This window comes from Saimiri boliviensis, chromosome 20 (genome assembly GCF_048565385.1).
Source record: "Saimiri boliviensis isolate mSaiBol1 chromosome 20, mSaiBol1.pri, whole genome shotgun sequence".
NCBI classification, from domain to species: domain Eukaryota; kingdom Metazoa; phylum Chordata; class Mammalia; order Primates; family Cebidae; genus Saimiri; species Saimiri boliviensis.
In genome coordinates this window covers 28,063,695-28,083,744 of record NC_133468.1, presented here as the reverse complement: position 1 = coordinate 28,083,744, position 20,050 = coordinate 28,063,695, and the positions used below count along the sequence as shown (strand labels likewise).

Here is a 20,050-nt window from a genome sequence, read left to right as displayed (position 1 = left end):
TGTCCTTATAAGAGTTGTACTGGGTTTCTGGATTGTAAATCAGTTAGGGAGGGGTCTGATATTTGCCTTGATACCATTCCAGCCTGTATGACAGAGGGAGATCCTGTCTCAAAAAAAGATAAGTATGTGGGCATTTTTGCCAATCAGAAGACATACAGCTGTTTTCCAAATGGTCTTGTCAAAAATACCCAACTCATGTGAACTAAAAGGCATTGGAATTAGGTCCTGTTTTTCTGATAAAAGATTGAATTGCTTACTTTTTCCTTAAACCAATTATCAGAGTTCTCTCATGTATTTTGGTAGAGAAATATCACACATACATAATGCATGTATAGACACAGAGACACAAGAGCAGCAGATCTTAACAGCCTTCATTAAGTTTCTTTATTTGCCAGTTGTCAAATACAGTTTACACTTGAACAACATGGTGGTTAGGGGTGTTGACCCCTGTGCAGTTTAAAATCTGCATATAACTTTCGACTTCTCAAAAACTTAACTGCAAATAGCATGCTGTTGACCAAAGCCTTAACTCCTTAATATTACTTAATAACTACTCAGCTATTAATAGTATACTGTTGACCAATAACATAGTTGGTTAACATACTTTAGTTAGTGTATTATATATATGTAAAATTGTATAGCACATATATATATGTGTCTGTGTATATATACACCCAGAAACCCAGTACAACTCTTATAAGGACAGAGGACTGGCCATATATACATATATGTGTCCTGTGGCCTAATATATACATATATGTGTGTGTGTGTGTGTACTAATATATGTAATGTTTTGTGTGTGTGTATATATATATAATATACTACATTCTTATAATAAAGTAAGCTGAGGAAAATCATGATTTTCCTTATGATTGAGAAAATCATTATGATTTTCCTTATGATTAAGAAAATCATAAGGAAGCCAGGCACGGTGGCTCACACCTATAATCCCAGCACTTTGGGACGCCAAGGTGGGTGGATCACAAGGTCAGGAGTTGAAGACCAGCCTGGCAGAGATGGTGAAACCCCATCTCTACTGAAAATAACAAAAATTGGCCAAGTGTGGTGGCAGGCACCTGTAATCCCAGCTACTTGGGAGGCTGAGGCAGAGAATTGCTTCAGCCTTGGAGGTGGAGGTTGCAGTGAGCCAGGATTGCTCCAGCTTGGCGACAGAATGAGACTCCATCTCGGGGGTGGGGGAAAAAGGAAAACATAATTACTATTCATTCAGTCGCAGTGGGTCATTATAAAGTTCATTATCTGAGTGGTCTTCACATTGAGTTGGCTAAGGAAGAAACTAAGTGTTGCAAGTAGAAGAAAATCCACATATAAGTTGGCTCTGGCAGTTCGGACCCTGTCATTTAAGTCAACAAAGTTTCTATCCCCTCTTTAGACCATCAGTCCTTCAATCACCTATTACAGTGCCCTCAAGCAATTTCTAACCTGACACCACTCAAGTTTGCGCTTCCACAGAGATGACTTCCAGATGAAAAAAGGTAGGCAATTTACAAAACTTAGATTGAAACACTATACTAATTTACACAAACAAAGAAAGGCAAAGGTAAAGGCCCAGTTAAGACTAGATGCTGGCCAGGCACAGTGGCTCATACCTGTAATCCCAGTACTTTGGGAGGCAAAGGCGGGCAGATCACTTGAGGTCAGGAGTTGAAAGCCAGCCTGGCCAACATGGTGAAACCCCATCTGTACTAAAAATACAAAAATTAGCTGGGCATGGTGGCAGGCGCTTATAATCCCAGCTACTCAGGAGGCTGAGGCAGGAGAAGCACTTGAACCCAGGAGGTAGAGGTTGCGGTGAGCCAAGATGGCACTACTACACTCCAGCCTGAGCAACAGAACAAGACTGTGTCTCAAAAAATAAAAATAAAAATAAAAAAACTGCATCGCTAGGAAAAGCATCTTAAACAAAGGTTAGGTTTGTTATACAAACTTTAAGCCAGTATACTTTTTATTATACATGTTTCCAGTGGTTTAGGTGCAGAGACACTTAAAAATTGAGATTTTCTTTATAGATGTGAGTTCCTTTGTTGTTGTTGTTGTTGTTGTTGTTGTTTTTTGTTTTGTTTTGTTTTTTTGAGATGGAGTCTTGCTCTTGTTGCCCAGGCTGGAGTGCAGTGGCATGATGTCTGCTCACTGCATCTTCCGCCTCCTGGGTTCAAGCAGTTCTCCTGCCGCAACCTCCTGAGTAGCTGGGATTATAGGCGCCCACCACTGTGCCTAGCTAATTTTTATATTTTTAGTAGAGACGGGGTTTCACCATGTTGGCCAGGGTGGTCTTGAACTCCTGACCTCAAGTGATCTGCCCGCCTTGACATCCCAAAGTGCTAGGATTACAGGAGCAAGCCACCACAAGTTTCTTTTACAAAGAATTTCAAAATAACTAAATGTCAGAAAGTCATGTTTTAGAGACTGATTTAGTTCCATGGCAGTATTGTCTTTTTTTTTTTTTCTTTCTTTTTTTTAAGACGAGGTTTTTTACTTATTGACTTCAGGGCTGCCAAAGACTTAACAGAGCTTCCCTAAGGTAGAGTTTCAGCATTAAAATGAGGTAAAATTTGGCTTTTTCCTTCAAAAGGTGAACTATAGGGCACAAAGCCAGTTTGTGTGTAGCCTCTATAAGCTGGCAGAAACTGGCGTAAGATCTGTTTGTAGTAGTTTATCAGAAAAGGATGTTTGTAAGGCCAGTCCTCTGTCCTTATAAGAGTTGTACTGGGTTTCTGGGTTGTAAATCAGTTAGGGAGGGGTCTGATATTTGCCCGATACCTTCTATTGGTAGGGAGTTTAGCAATAGTGTGCTTTTTCTTAAGAGCGTAGGAATTTAGGGAGTTGCCACACCAGTCATCCTGAACCCTTGACCTCATAGGTAACTTTTGTTTCCTTAACCTTAAAGGTTAGGCCAGGCCCAGTGGCTCATAACCTGTAATCCCAGTGCTGTAAGAGGCCCAGGCAGGAGGATCATTTGAGCCCAAGAATTCAAGGCTACAGTGACCTATGATTTTGCCACTATACTTCAGCCTAGGTGGTAGAATGAAACCCTGTCTCTAATTTTTTTTTTTCTTTTAAACAGAGTCTCCCTTTGTTGCCCAGGCTGGGATGCAGTGGTACAATCTCGACTCACTGTAACATCCACCTCCAGAGTTGAAGCGATTCTCATGTCTCACCCTCCAGAGTAGCTGGGATTACAGGCGTGCGCCACCATGCATGGCTTTGTCCCTAATTTTTTTTTTTTTTTTTAAAGACAAAACCTTAGGATTTGTCTTAGTTGATAAAGGGGCATCTATTTTGGTTTCAGGTAACACCATAGAGCTCTGAAACATTTTGGGAATGGCTTTCTAAAGGTCATGTCTGATATTTCAGGCTTTGCCTGGCCCATACATAGACTGGATGGTACTTGTCAGATCCCGAATGTCATCCTCAGGAAAATAACATTCTGCTGCTTTTATCTGTTTTTATTCCCCCTCCTTCCCCAGGGCCTACCAACATGTGTTAGCTGGTAAAGTCATGTATCCTAGGGTCATAAGTTATAATTATGAAGACCTTGAATTTTAAAGCCCTTGAATTCTTTAAAATATGTTTGAAAGTCTTCTCTAGATTTAGGACATTTTAAAACTGTGGCCCATTCCATAGCATGTAAGTTAAGAATTACGTACTACATTTTCAGGTCGTTCTGTTTCATAAGGAAACAGTTGAGCTGTTTTTTCAGAGAAGAAAGGCAACTCAGAGTTAGTAGACTGTGAATATTCAGGAGTAGATGCAATATTCAGGTAAGGTAGGATAGAGGAGAGCAGTAGAAGCTGCATTGGTCTGTCTGGTATGGGAGGTAATCTTGCGTTTCTAGTTTTTCATTAGCTTTTTGCAGTGAATCTTTCCCAAAAAAAAGCTATTTTAGAATCCTGTTGTCTCTTTGAGGCTTTTGAATGCCATTAAGAATCTTGTTCTCTCTGTGTAATTTGGAGGCTTAGGATTCAAGTGAATTTCTTGGATGAACACTTTTTCATCTGAAACATTCCACATCGTAATTCTGAATTATTTTTTGTAAAGTCTGCCACTTTTGTAAATATTTATAGCTCCTGGGGCCAGAAATTTCGTACATGAAAAAGGCAGGACTCCCAGAAGGCAGAGTACAATTTTTAGAAATTAGGGATCCTGTTTATATGTTGGTTCTTGTGTATCTCAGGACTGAGATGGCTTTGGCTACAAGATACCCAGCGTAGCTAGTAACCTTCCAGTTTCCATCTGACCGAGTCAGACACCTGAGGCCTCCCTCACCTTAGCCTGCAAGAGAAAGAATCCACATACCCACAGATTCCAAAAGCCTGAGTTTATATCCTTCCTGCACTCAATACAGCTGATATCAGTTAGCTTTAAAACTGTACCCCTGTTTGCTAGCAGCAGTTGGAGTTGCACCCACATTTCTTTCTGGCCATAATCTTGGGGGCTTGACTCAAGCCATAAAGACCTCTGCAAAGAAGGAGCAAAAGAATACAGTTCTTGCCAGTGATTTGTGAGCTACCACATTCCCAAAAGTCATGTGCCCTGCCACAGCACAGATTAATTCTACATACTGCAAAGTCAAATGCTCTCTCACACACTGCCTGACTTGGTACCCTCAAAGTCAAAGAGATCATTTGCTAAAAAGAGCAGAGCTCAGACCTGATGACTTCAAACGCTTGCAACATGAGGAAAATACTCCCCAAAAAAGGGAGTTAGTGTTTTTTACTGTGTTCCTTGAGTTACCTCAAGATCATTAACAATCTCTGTCCCTTTTGGGTTGCCAGACCTGTCAAAGGCAAAATCACAGCAAATTTAGCATAAGGATCTCAATTGTCTTTATTGTGATTCTAGCATCAGGCAATGCTTCATTCCAAAATGGAGAGTAAGTCTTCTTGTTGCCCTTTATTTTTTCTTTTATTTAGGACGGTCTCGCTTTGTTGCACAGGCTGGAATGCAGTAGCCGGATCTCAGCTCACTGCAACCTTACAGGTCCAAGCAATTCTCCTGCCTCAGCCTCCTGAGTAGCTAGGATTACGGCATGCACCACCATACTCAGCTAATTTTTGTATTTTTAGTAGAGATGAGGTTTCAGCATGTTGGTTAGGCTGGTCTCAAACTCCTGATTTCAAGTGATCCACCCACCTCAGCACTCCCAAAGTGTTGGAATCACAGGCATGAGCCACCATTCCTGGCCCTTGACTTGATCACCTTATCATTATTGTCTGTAGTGATTTTTCAGTTGACTCTTAAATTTCTTGAAAACTTGCATCTGATCTGTCTTTCCAATTTTTATACTTCTTTCACTTGTCTAATTATGGTACTTCCTCAAAAATTTTAATAGTGTTGATAGAGAAGAACAAGAATGGCCACCAACCCAACATAAATGGGAATACGGGTTTTTTTTTTTTTTTTTTTTTTTTTGAGACAGAGTCTTACACTGTCAGGCAAGCTGGAGTACAGTGGCACTATCTCGGTCACTGTGACCACCACCTCCCAAGTTCAAGCAATTCTCCTGCCTCAACCTCCCAAGTAGCTGGGACTACAGGCATGTGCTGTTTTTGTATTTTTAGTAGAGATCGGGTTTCACCATCTTGACCAGGATGGTCTCGATCTGTTGACCTCATGATCAGCTGGCCTCAGCCTCCCAAAGTGCTGGGATTATAGGAATGAGCCACCGCGTCCAGCCCATGAGTACTTTTAATGATTCTGTGATGGTGCCTTTTTGCTTGAGGTACTATTTTTTTAGTTATGTTAAGTAACTAGTCATGTACTTTGACTTTAAAGGTTTTTTTTTTTCCCAGAAGTGAATGTAGAATTCTGTTACATTCTATTTCAGCATCTTACAGAGATTGTCATGTGGTTTTTCTTCCTTGACCTGTTAGTTGGTAAGTTACTGTGTCTTTGGAAAGACTCCCCCTTGGTTGTGGCATTGTAGTGATAACATGCTGCTGGTGATTCCATTTGCTAATAATAGTATTTTCTCCGTAGATCTCATAAGTGAGATTGGCCTGTAGGTTCATGTGTACTTATGATATCCTTAACAGATTTTTTTATATATATAAACATGATTCTGACTTCATAAAAAGTTTAGAAGTTTTTTGGGTTTTGTTTTTTTTTTGAGATGGAGTTTCACTCTTGCCCAGGCCGGAATGTGCAGTGGTGCAATCTTGGCTCACTGCAAACCTCTGCCTCCCAGGTTCAAGTGATTCTCCTGCCTCAGCCTCCCAAGTAACTGGGATTACAGGCATGTGCCACCACTCCCAACTAATTTTGTATTTTTGATAGAGACAGGGTTTCACCATGTTGGTCAGGCTGGCCAAACTCCTGACCTCAGGTAATCCGCCCACCTTGGCCTCCCAAAGTGCTGGGATTACAGTGTGAGCCACCACGCCTGGCCAGAAGTTTTCTTTATTTCTTTGAGGGTTTGTTTTTTTGTTTTTAGAGTCTACAGAACCAGTGCATTCTTTGAGATTTTGAATATATTCTATAGAATTAAACAAAACAGACTGTTCTACTTTTTCTTAATCTGTGACTCCTTATATTTTTTCCGCTTTTTTCTTTTTCTTTTTTTCTTTTTTTTTTAAGACGGAGTTTCGCTCTTGTTACCCAGGCTGGAGTGCAATGGCGCGATCTCGGCTCACCGCAACCTCCGCCTCCCGGGTTCAGGCAATTCTCCTGCCTCAGCCTCCTGAGTAGCTGGGATTACAGGCACGCACCACCATGCCCAGCTAATTTTTTTTTTGTATTTTTAATAGAGACGGGGTTTCATCATGTTGACCAGGATGGTCTCGATCTCTTGACCTTGTGATCCACCCGCCTCGGCCTCCCAAAGTGCTGGGATTACAGGCTTGAGCCACCGCGCCCGGCCTTTTCCGCTTTTTTCTTGATTTGACCTAACCATTATCTGTCTTCCCTCCTTCCCTTCCCTCACTTGTTTTCCTTCTTCCTCCTCCTCTACCAAAGAAACAGCTTCTTCTCTTCTACAGGTCTGCTTACATGTTTTGAAGGCGTTATTGTTCTTGACATGTTCTCTTATCTAATTTTCCATTTCGTCTATGCCTTACTCTGGCTATTTTATTCTGACCTGGCTTTCAATGCACTAATTTCTTTCTTCAACTATATTTACCTAAAATGCTATATATCTATCCAGTCTTACTGTATTTTTCCATTCTGGAACTTGCATTTGATCTTGTACTTCTTGGATACAGTTTTCAATCTAGTCTTTGATTTTCCTAAACATGCTAATTATTATTTTAGAATTCATGTTGATAACTTCACTGTGTGAAACCTCTGTAGGCTTGTTGCTGTTGTCTGTTAACTTCGCTTGTTTTGGTTTTCTATTGTTGCCTTAAGTTCTCGTTTGCCTAGTTATTTTTGATTGAGTGTAAGTCATTGTGTACGAAAATTTTGAGATTCTATGTGGTGTTATGTTTCTCTATAGAGGACCTTAATTGGTTTCTTGAAGAAGAGTAAAAACAACAGCACCTCATATTCAGGGAGTTAAACTCACTCTGCTGGGATTCAGTTCCCAGGTGGTCCAGGTCCAGTTTGCCCCCCTTACTTGAGTGGCATAGTCTTCAGGGACTCACACTAAAGCCTGAGATTCACCATCTCCTTTCTTCTAGGGACTTCCTAGAGGAGCTGTTGTTACCAGTGTAGCATGTATCCTTCCAGGTCTTTTCTTTGAATTTGTATGTATCCATGGGTATATACATGTGTGTACATATACATACTTTTAGAAATGATTTTGTGTCTTACATATTTTAAGTAAATAAAATCATTCTATGTATGATTTTGTAACTCACTTTTCTTGACTTAATGGCATTTCTTGGTGAGCTTTCCATTTCATTACAGATTGAGCTACCTCTTTTTTTGGTGGAGGCAGTTATAGAGTATTTTGTAGAACAAATAAGTAATAGTTTATTTAACCATTCTCTTAGGGACAAACTTGAAAATGTCTCTAGGTTTTTTTCTGTTTGTGCTGAATATTCTTGTATACGCCCTATTTAGATACATGAGGGTTTATAGAATGGTATGAAAAAGTGATTACAGATATATACATTTTTTATTTTAATAAATAGTGTCAAATTGTTCTCCCAAATTCACCAGCAATAAGTGATAGTATGAGTTTTCATACATCAGCCAAGCACAGTGGCTCACACCTGTAATCCCAGCACTTTGGGAGGCTGAGGTGGGCTGATCACCTGAGGCCAGGAGTTCAGCACCAGCCTAGACAACATGGCGAAACCCTGTCTCTACTGAAAATACAAAAATTAGCTGGGTGTGAAGGTGGGTGCCTGTAATCCCAGCTACTAAGGAGGCTAAGGCAGGAGAATAGCTTGAACCTGGGAGGTGGAAGTTGTAGTGAGCTGAGATCACACCGTTGCACTTCAGCCTGAGTGACAGAATAAGACTGTCTCAAGAAATTGAAAAAAAAGAAAAAAAAAAAAGGTTTCCACACACATCCTCAGCAATGCTTGGTATTATCTAATTTAAAAGTTTGGTAATATTACAGGGAAAAAATACTGTCTTGTTTTAATTTTTAGTGAGATTTAGATTATTTTTATGTATTTTTTGAACATTTCTTATTCTGATGTGTTAACACTCTTTCATTGTTTTCTCTGCTGTGGAGTTATTTTTGTTTTAGTAGTCTCGGGTTAAATTATAATTCATGGCAGGGTGCAGTGGCTCACACCTGTAATCCCAGCATTTTGGGAGGCCGAGGGAGGCAGATCACTTGAGGCAGGGAGTTTGAGACTAGCGTGGCCAACATGGCAAAACTCTGTGTCTATTAGGTACACAAAAATTAGGCTGGACATGGTGGCTAACACCTATAATCCCAGCACTCTGGGAGGCCGAGGCGGGCAGAACACACGGTCAGGAGATCGAGACCATCCTTGATAACACTGTGAAACGCTGTCTTTACTAAAAATACAAAAAATTAGCTGGGTGTGGTGGCACGCTCCTGTAGTCCTAGCTACTCTGGAGGGTGAGGCAGGAGAATCACTTGAATCCGGAAGGCGGAGGTTGTGGTGAGCCAAGATTGCTCCACTGCACTCCAGCCTGGACGACAAAAAAAAGAAAGAAAAAGCAACACAAAAATTAGCTGGGCATGGTGGCACATGCCTGTAATCCAGCTACTCGGGAGGCTGAAGCACAAGAGTCACTTGAGCCCAGGAGTCTGAGGTTGTAGTGAGCTGAGATCGCACAATTACACTCCAGCCTGGGTGACAGAGGGAAACTGTCTCAAAAATAAAGATAAGTAAAATAAAAATAAATTACAATTGAAACTGTATCTCAAGCCTTAATCTATGAATGGCTACTTTGATTCTTACAGATATTATACAGTGTGATCAAATTTAAATGTTAAGATAAATATAAAGAATAGGTAGGTACTGTTAAAGAGAGTGTGTTTTTGTTTCTTTCCTGTCCTATCTCGGAAGCTCAGTATAAGTACATAAGGAGGGATAGACATAGGAAAGAAATTGAATTATTATTATTAAAATTTCGTTTTTTCTTAGACAAATAAACCTCAGACATCACGACCCAATCTCATCAAACCAGCTGCCCAGTGGCAAGATCTGAAAAGGTTGGGAGAAGAAAGGCCTAAAAAGTTTAGAGCAGCATTTGAATCAGATAAAAGCCGCTATTTTTCAGTGTATAACAACCCGTTGTTTGATTCTGGGGCACAGGACGATTCTGAGGATGACTACGGTGAATTTCTGGATCTTGGGCCTCCTGGAGTCTCTGAATTCACTAAGCCAAGTGTCCAAACAGATAGAGAACCCAAGCCTGGACCGAGTCGTAACCAAGCAGCAAATGACATTGTCAGCCCCAGATCAGAGCAGAAAGTCGTCATCTTGGAAGAAGGTAGCCTTCTTTACACAGAAAGCGATACTTTGGAAACTCAGAATCAGTCATCCGAAGACTCAGAAACAGAGCTATTATCAAATCTGGGAGAGTCATCTGCTCTGGCAGATGATCAGGCCATCGAAGAAGACTGCTGGCTAGATCATCCTTACTTCCAATCTGTGAACCAACAGCCCCGTGAGATAACAAACCAGGTTGTTCCTCAGGAACGGCAGCCTGAAGCAGAGCTGGCCCGCTTGTTGTTTCAGCATGAATTCCCCGGGCCAGCTTTTCCAAGGCCAGAACCTCAGCAAGGTGGGATTTCAGACCGCTCTTCTCCTCAGCCTGCCCATCCTATAGGGGAGTTTGAAGACCAACAGTTAGCAATTGATGATGAAGAGCCAGGTCCAGCCTTTCCAATGCAAGAACCTCAAGAGCCCAATTTAGAAAACATTTGGGGGCAAGAGGCTACAGAGGTAGATCAAGAACTTGTTGCACTATTAGTGAAGGAAACGGTAAGTTTTATTTTATCAAGTAAATAATTGTAGACATTACATATACTGATTGATTTTTTTTTTTTCATTGCAAAAAAAGGAAAAAAGTTTGTATATGTGGACTTCATTTTCTTTAGAGGTATATATCTAGATATACAGAACAGAATAGAAATGCTGAAGACATGAAAATGGAATCAGCCTTTCTTTACTATAATTAACCGTTCAGGAAGCTCTCTGTGATTCTAACTTCATATCATGGTTGTCTAGTGCTGTCATACCTGCAATCCCTTGTTTTTTTCCAGGGCCTTCAATTCACTCCAATTGCAAACCCTTAAAGCAGGTTTATTGAATTACCTAAACCTATCCTGTTCAGTATGGCAGTCACTAGCCCTTGTGGCTGTTTACATTTAAATGTCTTACCATTAAATAAAATTACAAATGGCAGTTTCCATTGGCACCAGTCAGCAGTCACATCTCATATAGCCACATGAGGCTGACAGCTTACCTCATCATCAAGCATAGAGGAGAATGTTTCTGTCATCATACAGAGCTCTTTTAGTGCTAATATTAAGAGTAACACAAGGTATTACATACAGTAGCTACTGTTTGCCTTCAAACAAGTCCCTTAACTCTACTTTACCCAGGTGTTTTTTGTTTGTTTGAGATGGAGTCTCGTCCTGTCACCCAGGCTGGAGTGCAGTGGCGCAATCTCTGCTCACAGCAACCTTTGCCTGTTGGGTTCAAACGATTCTCCTGCCTTACCCTCCCTAGTAGCTGGGATTATAGGCACCCACCACTACGCCCAGCTAATTTTTAAATTTTTTTTTAGTAGAGACGGGGTTTCACCACGTTGGCCAGGCTGGTTTCAAATTTCTGACCTCAGGTGATCCACCCCCCTCGGCCTCCCACTGGGATTACAGATGTGAGCCACTGTGCATGGCCACCCAGGTGTTCTTTTATCTAGCTACTAGATTGTATGCTGCTTGGGGACGCTTATGGGATTGTGCCTTATTTGTTTTTTTATTTCCTTTGCCTAGACAGCTACTCAATATTTATTGAAACAATAATGAATGGATCTGTAACATGGTGACAGAGAACCAGATCTCGAGACCTTTCTAGACCTTGTCTTCTATGTAGACAGATTGATCTGGGAACTAGTTTTGAACTTGAAGACACACACAGACCTACTTCACAGCCCTTTTCTAGTCGTTAGTCATTTTATTATATTTTTTGCCATCTGTCTTGTATTGCCATTTGAAACCATTCTAGTGAATGAAATGTAAATTATGTTCTTATTTGTTTCTAGGAAGCAAGATTTCCAGATGTAGCAAATGGTTTTATTGAGGAAATAATTCATTTGAAGAATTATTATGATCTGAATGTGTAAGTATACTACCATAGTTTTTTTGTTGTGGTGGTAGTAAAATATATATAACATAAAATTTGTCATTTTAATCATTTTTAAATATACAATTTAGTGTTAAGTAAATTCACATTATTATACAACTATCACCATCACCCATCTCCAGAACTCTTTCATCTTCTCAAACTGAAACGCTGTCCCCATTAAACACATTCCCCATGCCCTTCCCCAGCCAGTGGCATCCACCATCCTACTTTCTGTCTTTATGGATTTGACTACTATCAGGGACCTCGTGTATTTGTTCTTCTCTGACTGGCTTATTTCACTTGGCATTATGTGTTTTTTAGTGACCTTGTTCATTCTGACATTAGTCATATACAGACTGTTTTCTGGATCTTGTGGAATACTGCATGGTTACAGAATTATGAGGCTGAGTTTCTGAGCATTGATACTACCTGTGTTTTAGTCAAGATGTTAAAAGACATTTTCTTCCCTACAATTGTAACAAAAAGTATTCTGCAACCACTCTGTTTGGAGAAATACATGGAAGCGTTTCTTAATTTTTATTATAAAAGGGATAAATATGGGCCAGATCCCAGCACTTGGGGAGGCTGAGGCAAGAGGAGGGCCTGAATCCAGGAATTCAAGGCTGCAATGAGCTATATTCATACACTGCATGCCAGCCTAGATGACAGAATGAGACCATATCTCTTATTAATACATATGCTTTTTTTAAAAGTAAGTTTTCCTGAAGATTATAAAAGGAAAAATAAGTTTCATACTCTTCCCCTTCCTCTGATCTGCAGAGGTGAAACAGTTGTGTAAAAAAGTTTTTTGTTTTTTTTTAAAGATGGAGTCTCGTTCTGTTGCTCATGCTGGAGTGCAGTGGGGCAGCCTTGGCTCACTGAAATCTCAGCCTCCCGGGTTCAAGCAATTCTCCTGCCTCAGCCTCCTGAGTAGCTGGGATTACAGGCGCATGCCACCACGCCCGGCTAATTTTTGTATTTTTAGTAGAGATGGGGTTTTAACATGTTGGTCAGGCTGGTCTCGAACTCCTGACCTCATGATCTGCCCTGCTTGGCCTCCCAAAGTGCTGGGGTTACAGGCATGAGCCACCACACTCAGCCTAGTTGTAAATTTAAACAAAATAGTTCACTAAACACCTTTCCTCAAAGTTCATGTCCCATACTATAACTCTCAGTCAAGGGTGCTGGTGAGTTTCTTCCCTGCTAAGGCTGAGAAGGAAGGGTCCCTTTCCAGTACTTAGCCCAATGTAGGTACTTTTTTTCTAATTTGTACATTGACACTGTTGGAGCGGATAGTGGCCTTGTCTGATCCCACCACCTCTGTACAGAGGCAACCACTGTCATCAGATATTTATTTATTTATGAGACGGAGTCTTGCTTTGTTTCCCAGGCTGGAGTGCAATGATGTGATCTCAGTTCATTGCAACCTCCACCTCCTGCCTCAGCTTCCTGAGTAGCTGGGATTACCAGCATGGGACCTCACGCCCGGCTAATTTTTGTATAGAGATGGTGTTTCACCATGTTGGTGAGGCTGGTCTCAAACTCCTGTCCTCAGATGATCCACCTACCTTGGCATCCCAAAGTGATAGGATTATAGGCATAAGACACCATGCCCGGCCTGTCATCAGATTTAAACAGGACTGCATCCAGGTTTTTTACTGTATTTATCTCTTTAGCCTCTTAATCTCACTGACTTTTTAAAAAATAACATTAACTTTCCCCACCCAGCAGTTTCAAATATAAAAAGTTGAAAGACTGCAATGAATACCCATATATCTACCACCTAGATTATTATCTGACATTCTGCTGTAAAGATTTTTACTTCATCTTAAAAAAAAAAAAATGTAACTGTGGACTTGAGAGTTTTTAAGTGGTGTTTTAGATTAGTCACAATCATTTTCTTTTTGATACTGAAATTGTCCCAGATTTGACTAGCAGTGTCTTTTGGTCTGATGCCTTTCATTTTCGAGTACTTCCTTGCTTCCTAGTATACCTTGTTGTCCCAGGCTTACCTTGAATTCCCTGCCCAGAACCTGAAATCATTCTCCAAGATAACCCAGCTTTCTTAGAATGAGGATTGATATTTTTAAACATCTCAGGGCTAGATGTGCTCACCATTGCTACTGGCATATCATCTCTCTAGGTCCTTTCAAGGGACAGACCAAGGAAATATTTTGGGTGGTAGTTGTTTTTTGTTTGTTTGTTTTTGAGATGAAGTCTTGCTTTGTTGCCCAGGCTGGAGTGCAGTGGCGTGATATCAGCTCACTGCAACCTCTGCCTCCTAGGTTCAGGTGATTCTCCTGCCTCAGCCTCCTGAGTAGCTGAGATTACAGGCTCCTGCCACCAAACCAAACTAATTTTTGTATTTTTAGTAGAGACAGGGGTTTCACCATGTTGGCCAGGTCTTGAACTCTTGACCTCAAGTGATCCACCCGCCTCAGCCTCCCAAAGTGCTGGGATTACAGGCGTGAGCCACCATGCCCAGCCCGGTAGTTGTTTTTTAAATCAGAAATTCATACTCATAAGTTCTAATTCAAATTTAACATGAAGGTTTTTTTCTTAATCTTTTTTTTGAGACAGAATTTCGTTTTGTTGCCCAGGCCCAGGTTCAAGAGATTCCCCTACCTCAGCCTCTTGATTAGCTGGGATTACAGACATGAGCCACCACACCAGCTAATTTTTGTATTCTCAGTAGAGATCGGGTTTTACCATGTTGGCCAGGCTGATCTTCAACTCCTGACCTCAGGTGATCCACCTGCCTCAGCCTCCCATAGTGCTGGGATTACAGGTGTGAGCTATGCACCTGGCCTTTCCTTAATCTCTATAAATTTTACTTAACATACTTCTTAGTAAGGCAAAACCGTTAAACACATAGGCTACCAGGCCATAGATTGGTGATATTGGTCGGTACTGGAAATTTTGTAGCTATTTCCTGTCTTGTGTAACTTCTCCCACATCTTCCATGTCTCTAAATCTACCTCTTTGCCTCTGAGATACATTCTGGATGATCTCTTCAGAGCTGTCTTCTAGCCCACAAATTTCTCTTCGGTGGAGTATAATCTACTTTTTTTTTTTTTTTTTTTTTTGAGTCGGTGTCTTGTTCTTTTGTTCAGGGTGGAGTACAGTGGCATGAACTCAGCTCACTGCAACCGCTGTCTCCCGGGTTCAAGCGACTCTTCCTGCCTCAGCCTCCCGAGTAGCTGGGACTACATGCATGTGGCACCATACCCAGCTAATTTTTTGTTTTTTTTAGTAGAAATGGGATTTCGCCATGTTGGCCAGGAAGGTCTCCATCTCTTAACCTCATGATCCGCCTGCCTTGGTCTCCGAAAGTGCTGGATTACAGGTGTGAGCCACTGCATCCAGCCCAAGTGTAATCTCCTTTTAACTCATCCACTGTGTTACTGTATTTAAGTTATGATATTTTAGCTTTAAATTCTCTTGATTATTCTCCTAGAGTTTTTCCCTTCGCCTGTATTTTTAATCCTTTTTATTTCTTTAAACAATAACATACCTTCTCTTCTTTTTTCTTTTAATATTGTTAACAAGTAGTTGGTATTTTCTCAAACAATAATATAGCTTCTATGTGAGTTTGATTGTTCTGATGTGTTAGGTTCTTGGGAATCGTATTCTGTTGTTCCTGCCAGCTTCCATGGTGCCTTGCTCTCTTGTGTGTTTTCTAAGTTTGACTGTAAGTTCACGTGTTGAGGTCTTGATAGAGTTGGTTTCTTTAGAGAGGAATTGCTTTCACTTCTTGCAAGTCCCCAGGGGCATGTTAAGTAAAATTTATAAAGATTAAGGAAAGGCCAGGTGCATGGCTCACACCTGTAATCCCAGCACTATGGGAGGCTGAAGCAGGGGGGTCACATGAGGTCAGGAGTTCAAGACCAGCCTGTCATGCTTCTTTCAAGTCCCCAGGGGCAGTGTTAGTTTGAAACTACTTTAGATTCCTGTCTTGAAGTTTTTGCATTACTCAAACTTTTTTTTTTTTTTTTTTTTTTTTTTTTGAGACAAAGTCTTGCTCTCTTGCCCAGGCTGGAGTGCTGTGGTGCAATCTCAGCTCACCACAGCCTCCATCTCCCTGGTTCAAGCGATTAGCCTGCGTCAGCCTCCCAAGGAGCTGGGATTATAGGCATCCGCCACCACACCCAGCTAGTTTTTGTATTTTTAGTAAAGCTTTATTTTTTACAGCAGTTTTAGGTTTACAGCAAAATTGAGCAGTGATGACTACCTTTTTACAATGAAAAATTTCTTGTAGACTTCCAGTCATCTAAAAAGCAACTTATATGTGTGAATTGCTTTAACAGTTCTTCAACAGAACTGAATTAGGATGTTATTTTTTTGTAGTTGTTAACTAGGCATAAAATAGTCTAGGTGACATATCTTTGATAATTGGCTGTGTTTTTCATATATTTATTTACTAATTATATCTCCCTTGCATGTCAGTTGTTTACTTCTCTCTTTGAATTCCTTTTTGGGCGGGGTAAATTACTTGTTTAATTACAGAAAATGTAAATGATAGAAAACGTATAAACTTAGCTTATTTATATAATAGTGATTTGAATACCAGATACCATGTTTTAGTATTTTTTAACAACTTAACCTCATATAAATTGAGTATACTTTATTTTAATTTCCCTCCCCTTCTATGAATGAACATCATGTTTTATGTATCTTCAAGACTGTCTATAAAACATTATTAAAATATAATCAAATTGACACCCGTTACAGTTCTGTTCTCCTACTTTCTAAGTCTTATAGATGTACTTATTTTTAGGGACTTGCTGACACTCTGTGCTTTTTGTGTCACTCAGAAGCAAACATTGATCCTTAAACACATAAAAATTCCCATGAAATCCAAAAAGCAAGGGAATGTACAGTAATTGTATTGCATCTTTTCAAGCCAATCTTGTTTTCCTGACACTGCTTTCCTTTCCGTTAGTCCCTGGGCTCCTAGGACAAGGTTAATTTCACAACTAAACTAAAATGTTAATGTAAACTGGAAGTGAGGCCCAAAGCTGAGTTGCGCAGGCTGGGATTTTGTTGTACCTCAGTCTTAGTTGCTTTATGTGCGTCTTTAAATGACCTTCAGATGGAACCATCTGGCCTTTTCTGTCACCAGGCAGGAGTGCAGTGGTGCGATCTTGGCTTACTGCAACCTCCACCTCCCAGGTTCAAGTGATTCTCCTGCCTCAGCATCCCAAGTAGCTGGGATTACAGTCATGTGCCACCACACCCAGCTAATTTTTGTATTTTTAGTAGAGCCAGGGTTTCACCATGTTGGCCAGGATGGTCTCCATCTCTTGACCTCGTGATCCTCCTGCCTCGGCCTCCCAAAGTGCTGGTATTACAGGTGTGAGCCACCACGCCCAGCCATCTGGCCACTTTAAGCAGGAAGGGCCTATTCATCAGAGAACTTCACATGGCAGGTAATCTATCCTGGCTGGTTAACTTAGACCTTTGACTCACGTGTGGTCAACTTCAGTTGGATGAAGGCAGCAACAACTCTCAGAGAGTGGCAAGGTTGAATTACTAGCCTGACTTACTTTTGCAGAAGTGCCTTCTCTAGATCTGCTAGCATGTCAAGTCAGCTCAAGCATGAGATCATGTGAAGAGCTGGGCACATTGAAGTCCAGCAGGCTTCCCCACTGCTTTTGCCCCAGAGTGCAGGTATTAGAACAGAGGCTGCCACTTGTTTCTATAGAAGAAAAACTTTGTCCTTCATTTTCTTACTTCCAAATGTCACTTAACCTTCAGAAGAATTCCATTGGTAAGCATGCTGAAGGGATTAAACCAGAAGTGAATTTTGACAGTTTCTAGTGAGAGCTTCTGATTTCTGCTGTGTGGAACTTCATATCTGTAACATTTCAGTATCTGAAGTTCTTAATATTGTTGAAAATACGAATTGGGAAGAGATTACCCTCTCAAACATTTTTTTTTTTTTTAAGAAATATATACTATTCCACCTGTATATCATATGGAGGTGTACTTATATATCGTGTACTTGAGAAAACACATAAAAACAGACAGTTGTAAAGCTAGTCTGTGTCTGGTTTGTAACCATGTTGAATATGCACACGTAATGAGTTGTCTGGAACTCAGGCCTTTCCCCACAGATGGGATTTTTGCTGGTGGCTAATTCTCAGGTGAGCCTTCAAAGATTTGCATAACCTCAGTGCACACTAGTAAATTCTAGGACAGAGAATTAACACTGATGACAGTGGTTTTAAAGGAAAATGTACCAGAATTCTTGTCTCTCTGTAATAGGAGGAGGGTGCTGCTTTTTTTCCCTCTTTGGGCCTCTGATGTTGTGTTCTGTAGACTGGGCAGACTGTGGTGGTAGGGAAAGCGGGAGCTTAGAGATAAAAAGCATATGGGACTCCTGGAAATAACAACGAAGGGAAATGCATTGAGATGTCAGGATGAGGGAGAGGGCTTTGACATGGGGCCCTGGCAGGGGTTGCAGAACAAATGAACTTTTCCAAACCATTCCCCAAACACTGGCACCTGGTGAGAAAAGGAGCTGGAGCTGGGCACTTTTTCTCTCCCCTCTTTTCTGCCAGACCTCCTACCCTACTATTATAGACCTTACTATTGACATCTGGCAAAAGAGAACTGGTAAAAAGGGAGATGTGTGAGAATTGCAGGTGTGACACCTAGGGGAGTCATCCTAGGAATCTACTGGAATAAGAGGAAGAAGTAGAGAAAAGAGAAAGTTCCCATTACCCTCTGAGCAAAGAAGCTTCCTTGCTACTGAATGTGGCTAGAGCTGCACCCCACCCACTCTGTCTTCACTACTGTGCAGTCATTCCAAGGTGGTTGTCTGATTTGACTGTGAAGAGCCTGGATAGTTAATATTTGTTGGGTCTGGGTAATGATAACATCATTGTGTGTTATCTCACGCTGTATATCCTTACTTTGGAAGTATTTCACAATGATAATAGACAAAGCAAGTGGGTTTGTTGTGAAGAGTCTGTTCATAGGAAAACATGATCTAGTCATCATTCTGGCTTAGCAGTTATTAGCTAAATAAACCCAGTATAACTCAGATGGCTCATAGAGCTTTATCTTACCATAGAGTTTTATGTCACCATAGGGGTATAAAAAGTATTAATGAATTAACAGAAGGTCTTTTATATTTTATTTATTTATTACATCTCTTAACAGACTTTTTTATTATAAATGTGAATACACAGTTTCCCACTTCTTATTTGTTCATAGTTTTCTTGACAAGCAGTAACTACTTTTACAAATTTTCCAATTTCATAGTTTAACCAATAATAGTTTCAGTAACTTCATTACATCAACACCCAGCTGATAGATAAAAGGATTTTGTTTTCATCAGTATGTTCATTGCTTTTTAAATTTTTTATCTTACCCAAAGATAGGAATTCAGTGCAGTTGTTTATTTATTTGTTTAGTTTTTTTGGGCTACCAACATCTTAATTTCTTGATAGGCCAGTTGTAATGTGTGACTAGGGACTCTATTCTTCAGACATTGCATTTGAAGCAATGGGTAGGTGTAGGATTTGGAAGCAGTGTGAAAGTAACATGATTTGTTTTTGCAGACTTTGTAATTTTCTTCTGGAAAATCCAGATTATCCAAAGAGAGAAGATAGAATCATTATAAATCCCAGTAGCAGTCTGCTGGCCAGCCAAGATGAGACAAAGGCAAGTGTTGTGTTCTTGTCTCGCTACCTGGAAATGCCCTGCTTTTTTTGTTGTTATCTCTGTGGGAAGAAAGTGGTTTGTTGGGACAAGTTTTTAAAGACTAGCAGAAGGATATAGGATTTCAGAATATATATATAGTTCAGTGGGATCTCCCAATCTGAGCCACTTTGAATTCTGTCTTTAACTCCTACCTTTCCATGTAATTCTTATCTTCCTTTTCCCACAAAGAATTAAACGAATCTTCCATATCTTTAATCCTACAAAGCAAATTCCTAAAGCTAAACAACTGGCCAGGATTCTAACATTTTATTAAGAAAATTTTCAAACCTAAAGAAAAGTTGAAACTTTTACATTTATTACCTATATACCCAACACTGGTACTAATAAAAAGTTAACAGTTTACTGTATCCTCTTTATCATACCTATGTCGTCTGTCTATCTGTTAGCACATCTTTGTTATGTTTCATTTCATTAAAATGTGTTTCAGAGTAAATTGCAAAAGCATCAGTACACTTCTCTGTAAACACTTCAGCATACATATCATTGCCTAGAGTTGAATCTCTTCTTTCTTTTGATGTGAGATTTGTATACAGTGTATATACCTGTTTAACCCAAATCTCATATCAAGATGTAAA

At 40.3% G+C, this 20,050-nt stretch overlaps 1 protein-coding gene across 6 annotated transcripts in view; it reads left to right on the top strand.

The window, feature by feature from the left end:
* The window catches only part of RNF216 (ring finger protein 216), a 167,597-nt gene that overhangs the window by 24,895 nt on the left and 122,652 nt on the right, over window positions 1-20,050 (top strand). For 5 of the 6 annotated variants that reach the window (XM_010344821.3, XM_003934252.4, XM_074390404.1 and 2 more), the window contains exons 4-6: window positions 9,534-10,376; window positions 11,662-11,738; window positions 19,313-19,415. In XM_010344821.3, coding sequence (XP_010343123.2) covers window positions 9,534-10,376; window positions 11,662-11,738; window positions 19,313-19,415 — 1,023 coding nt within the window. The remainder of the gene's footprint in view (window positions 1-9,533; window positions 10,377-11,661; window positions 11,739-19,312; window positions 19,416-20,050) is intronic. The other variant, XM_010344822.3, reaches the window with a different exon arrangement.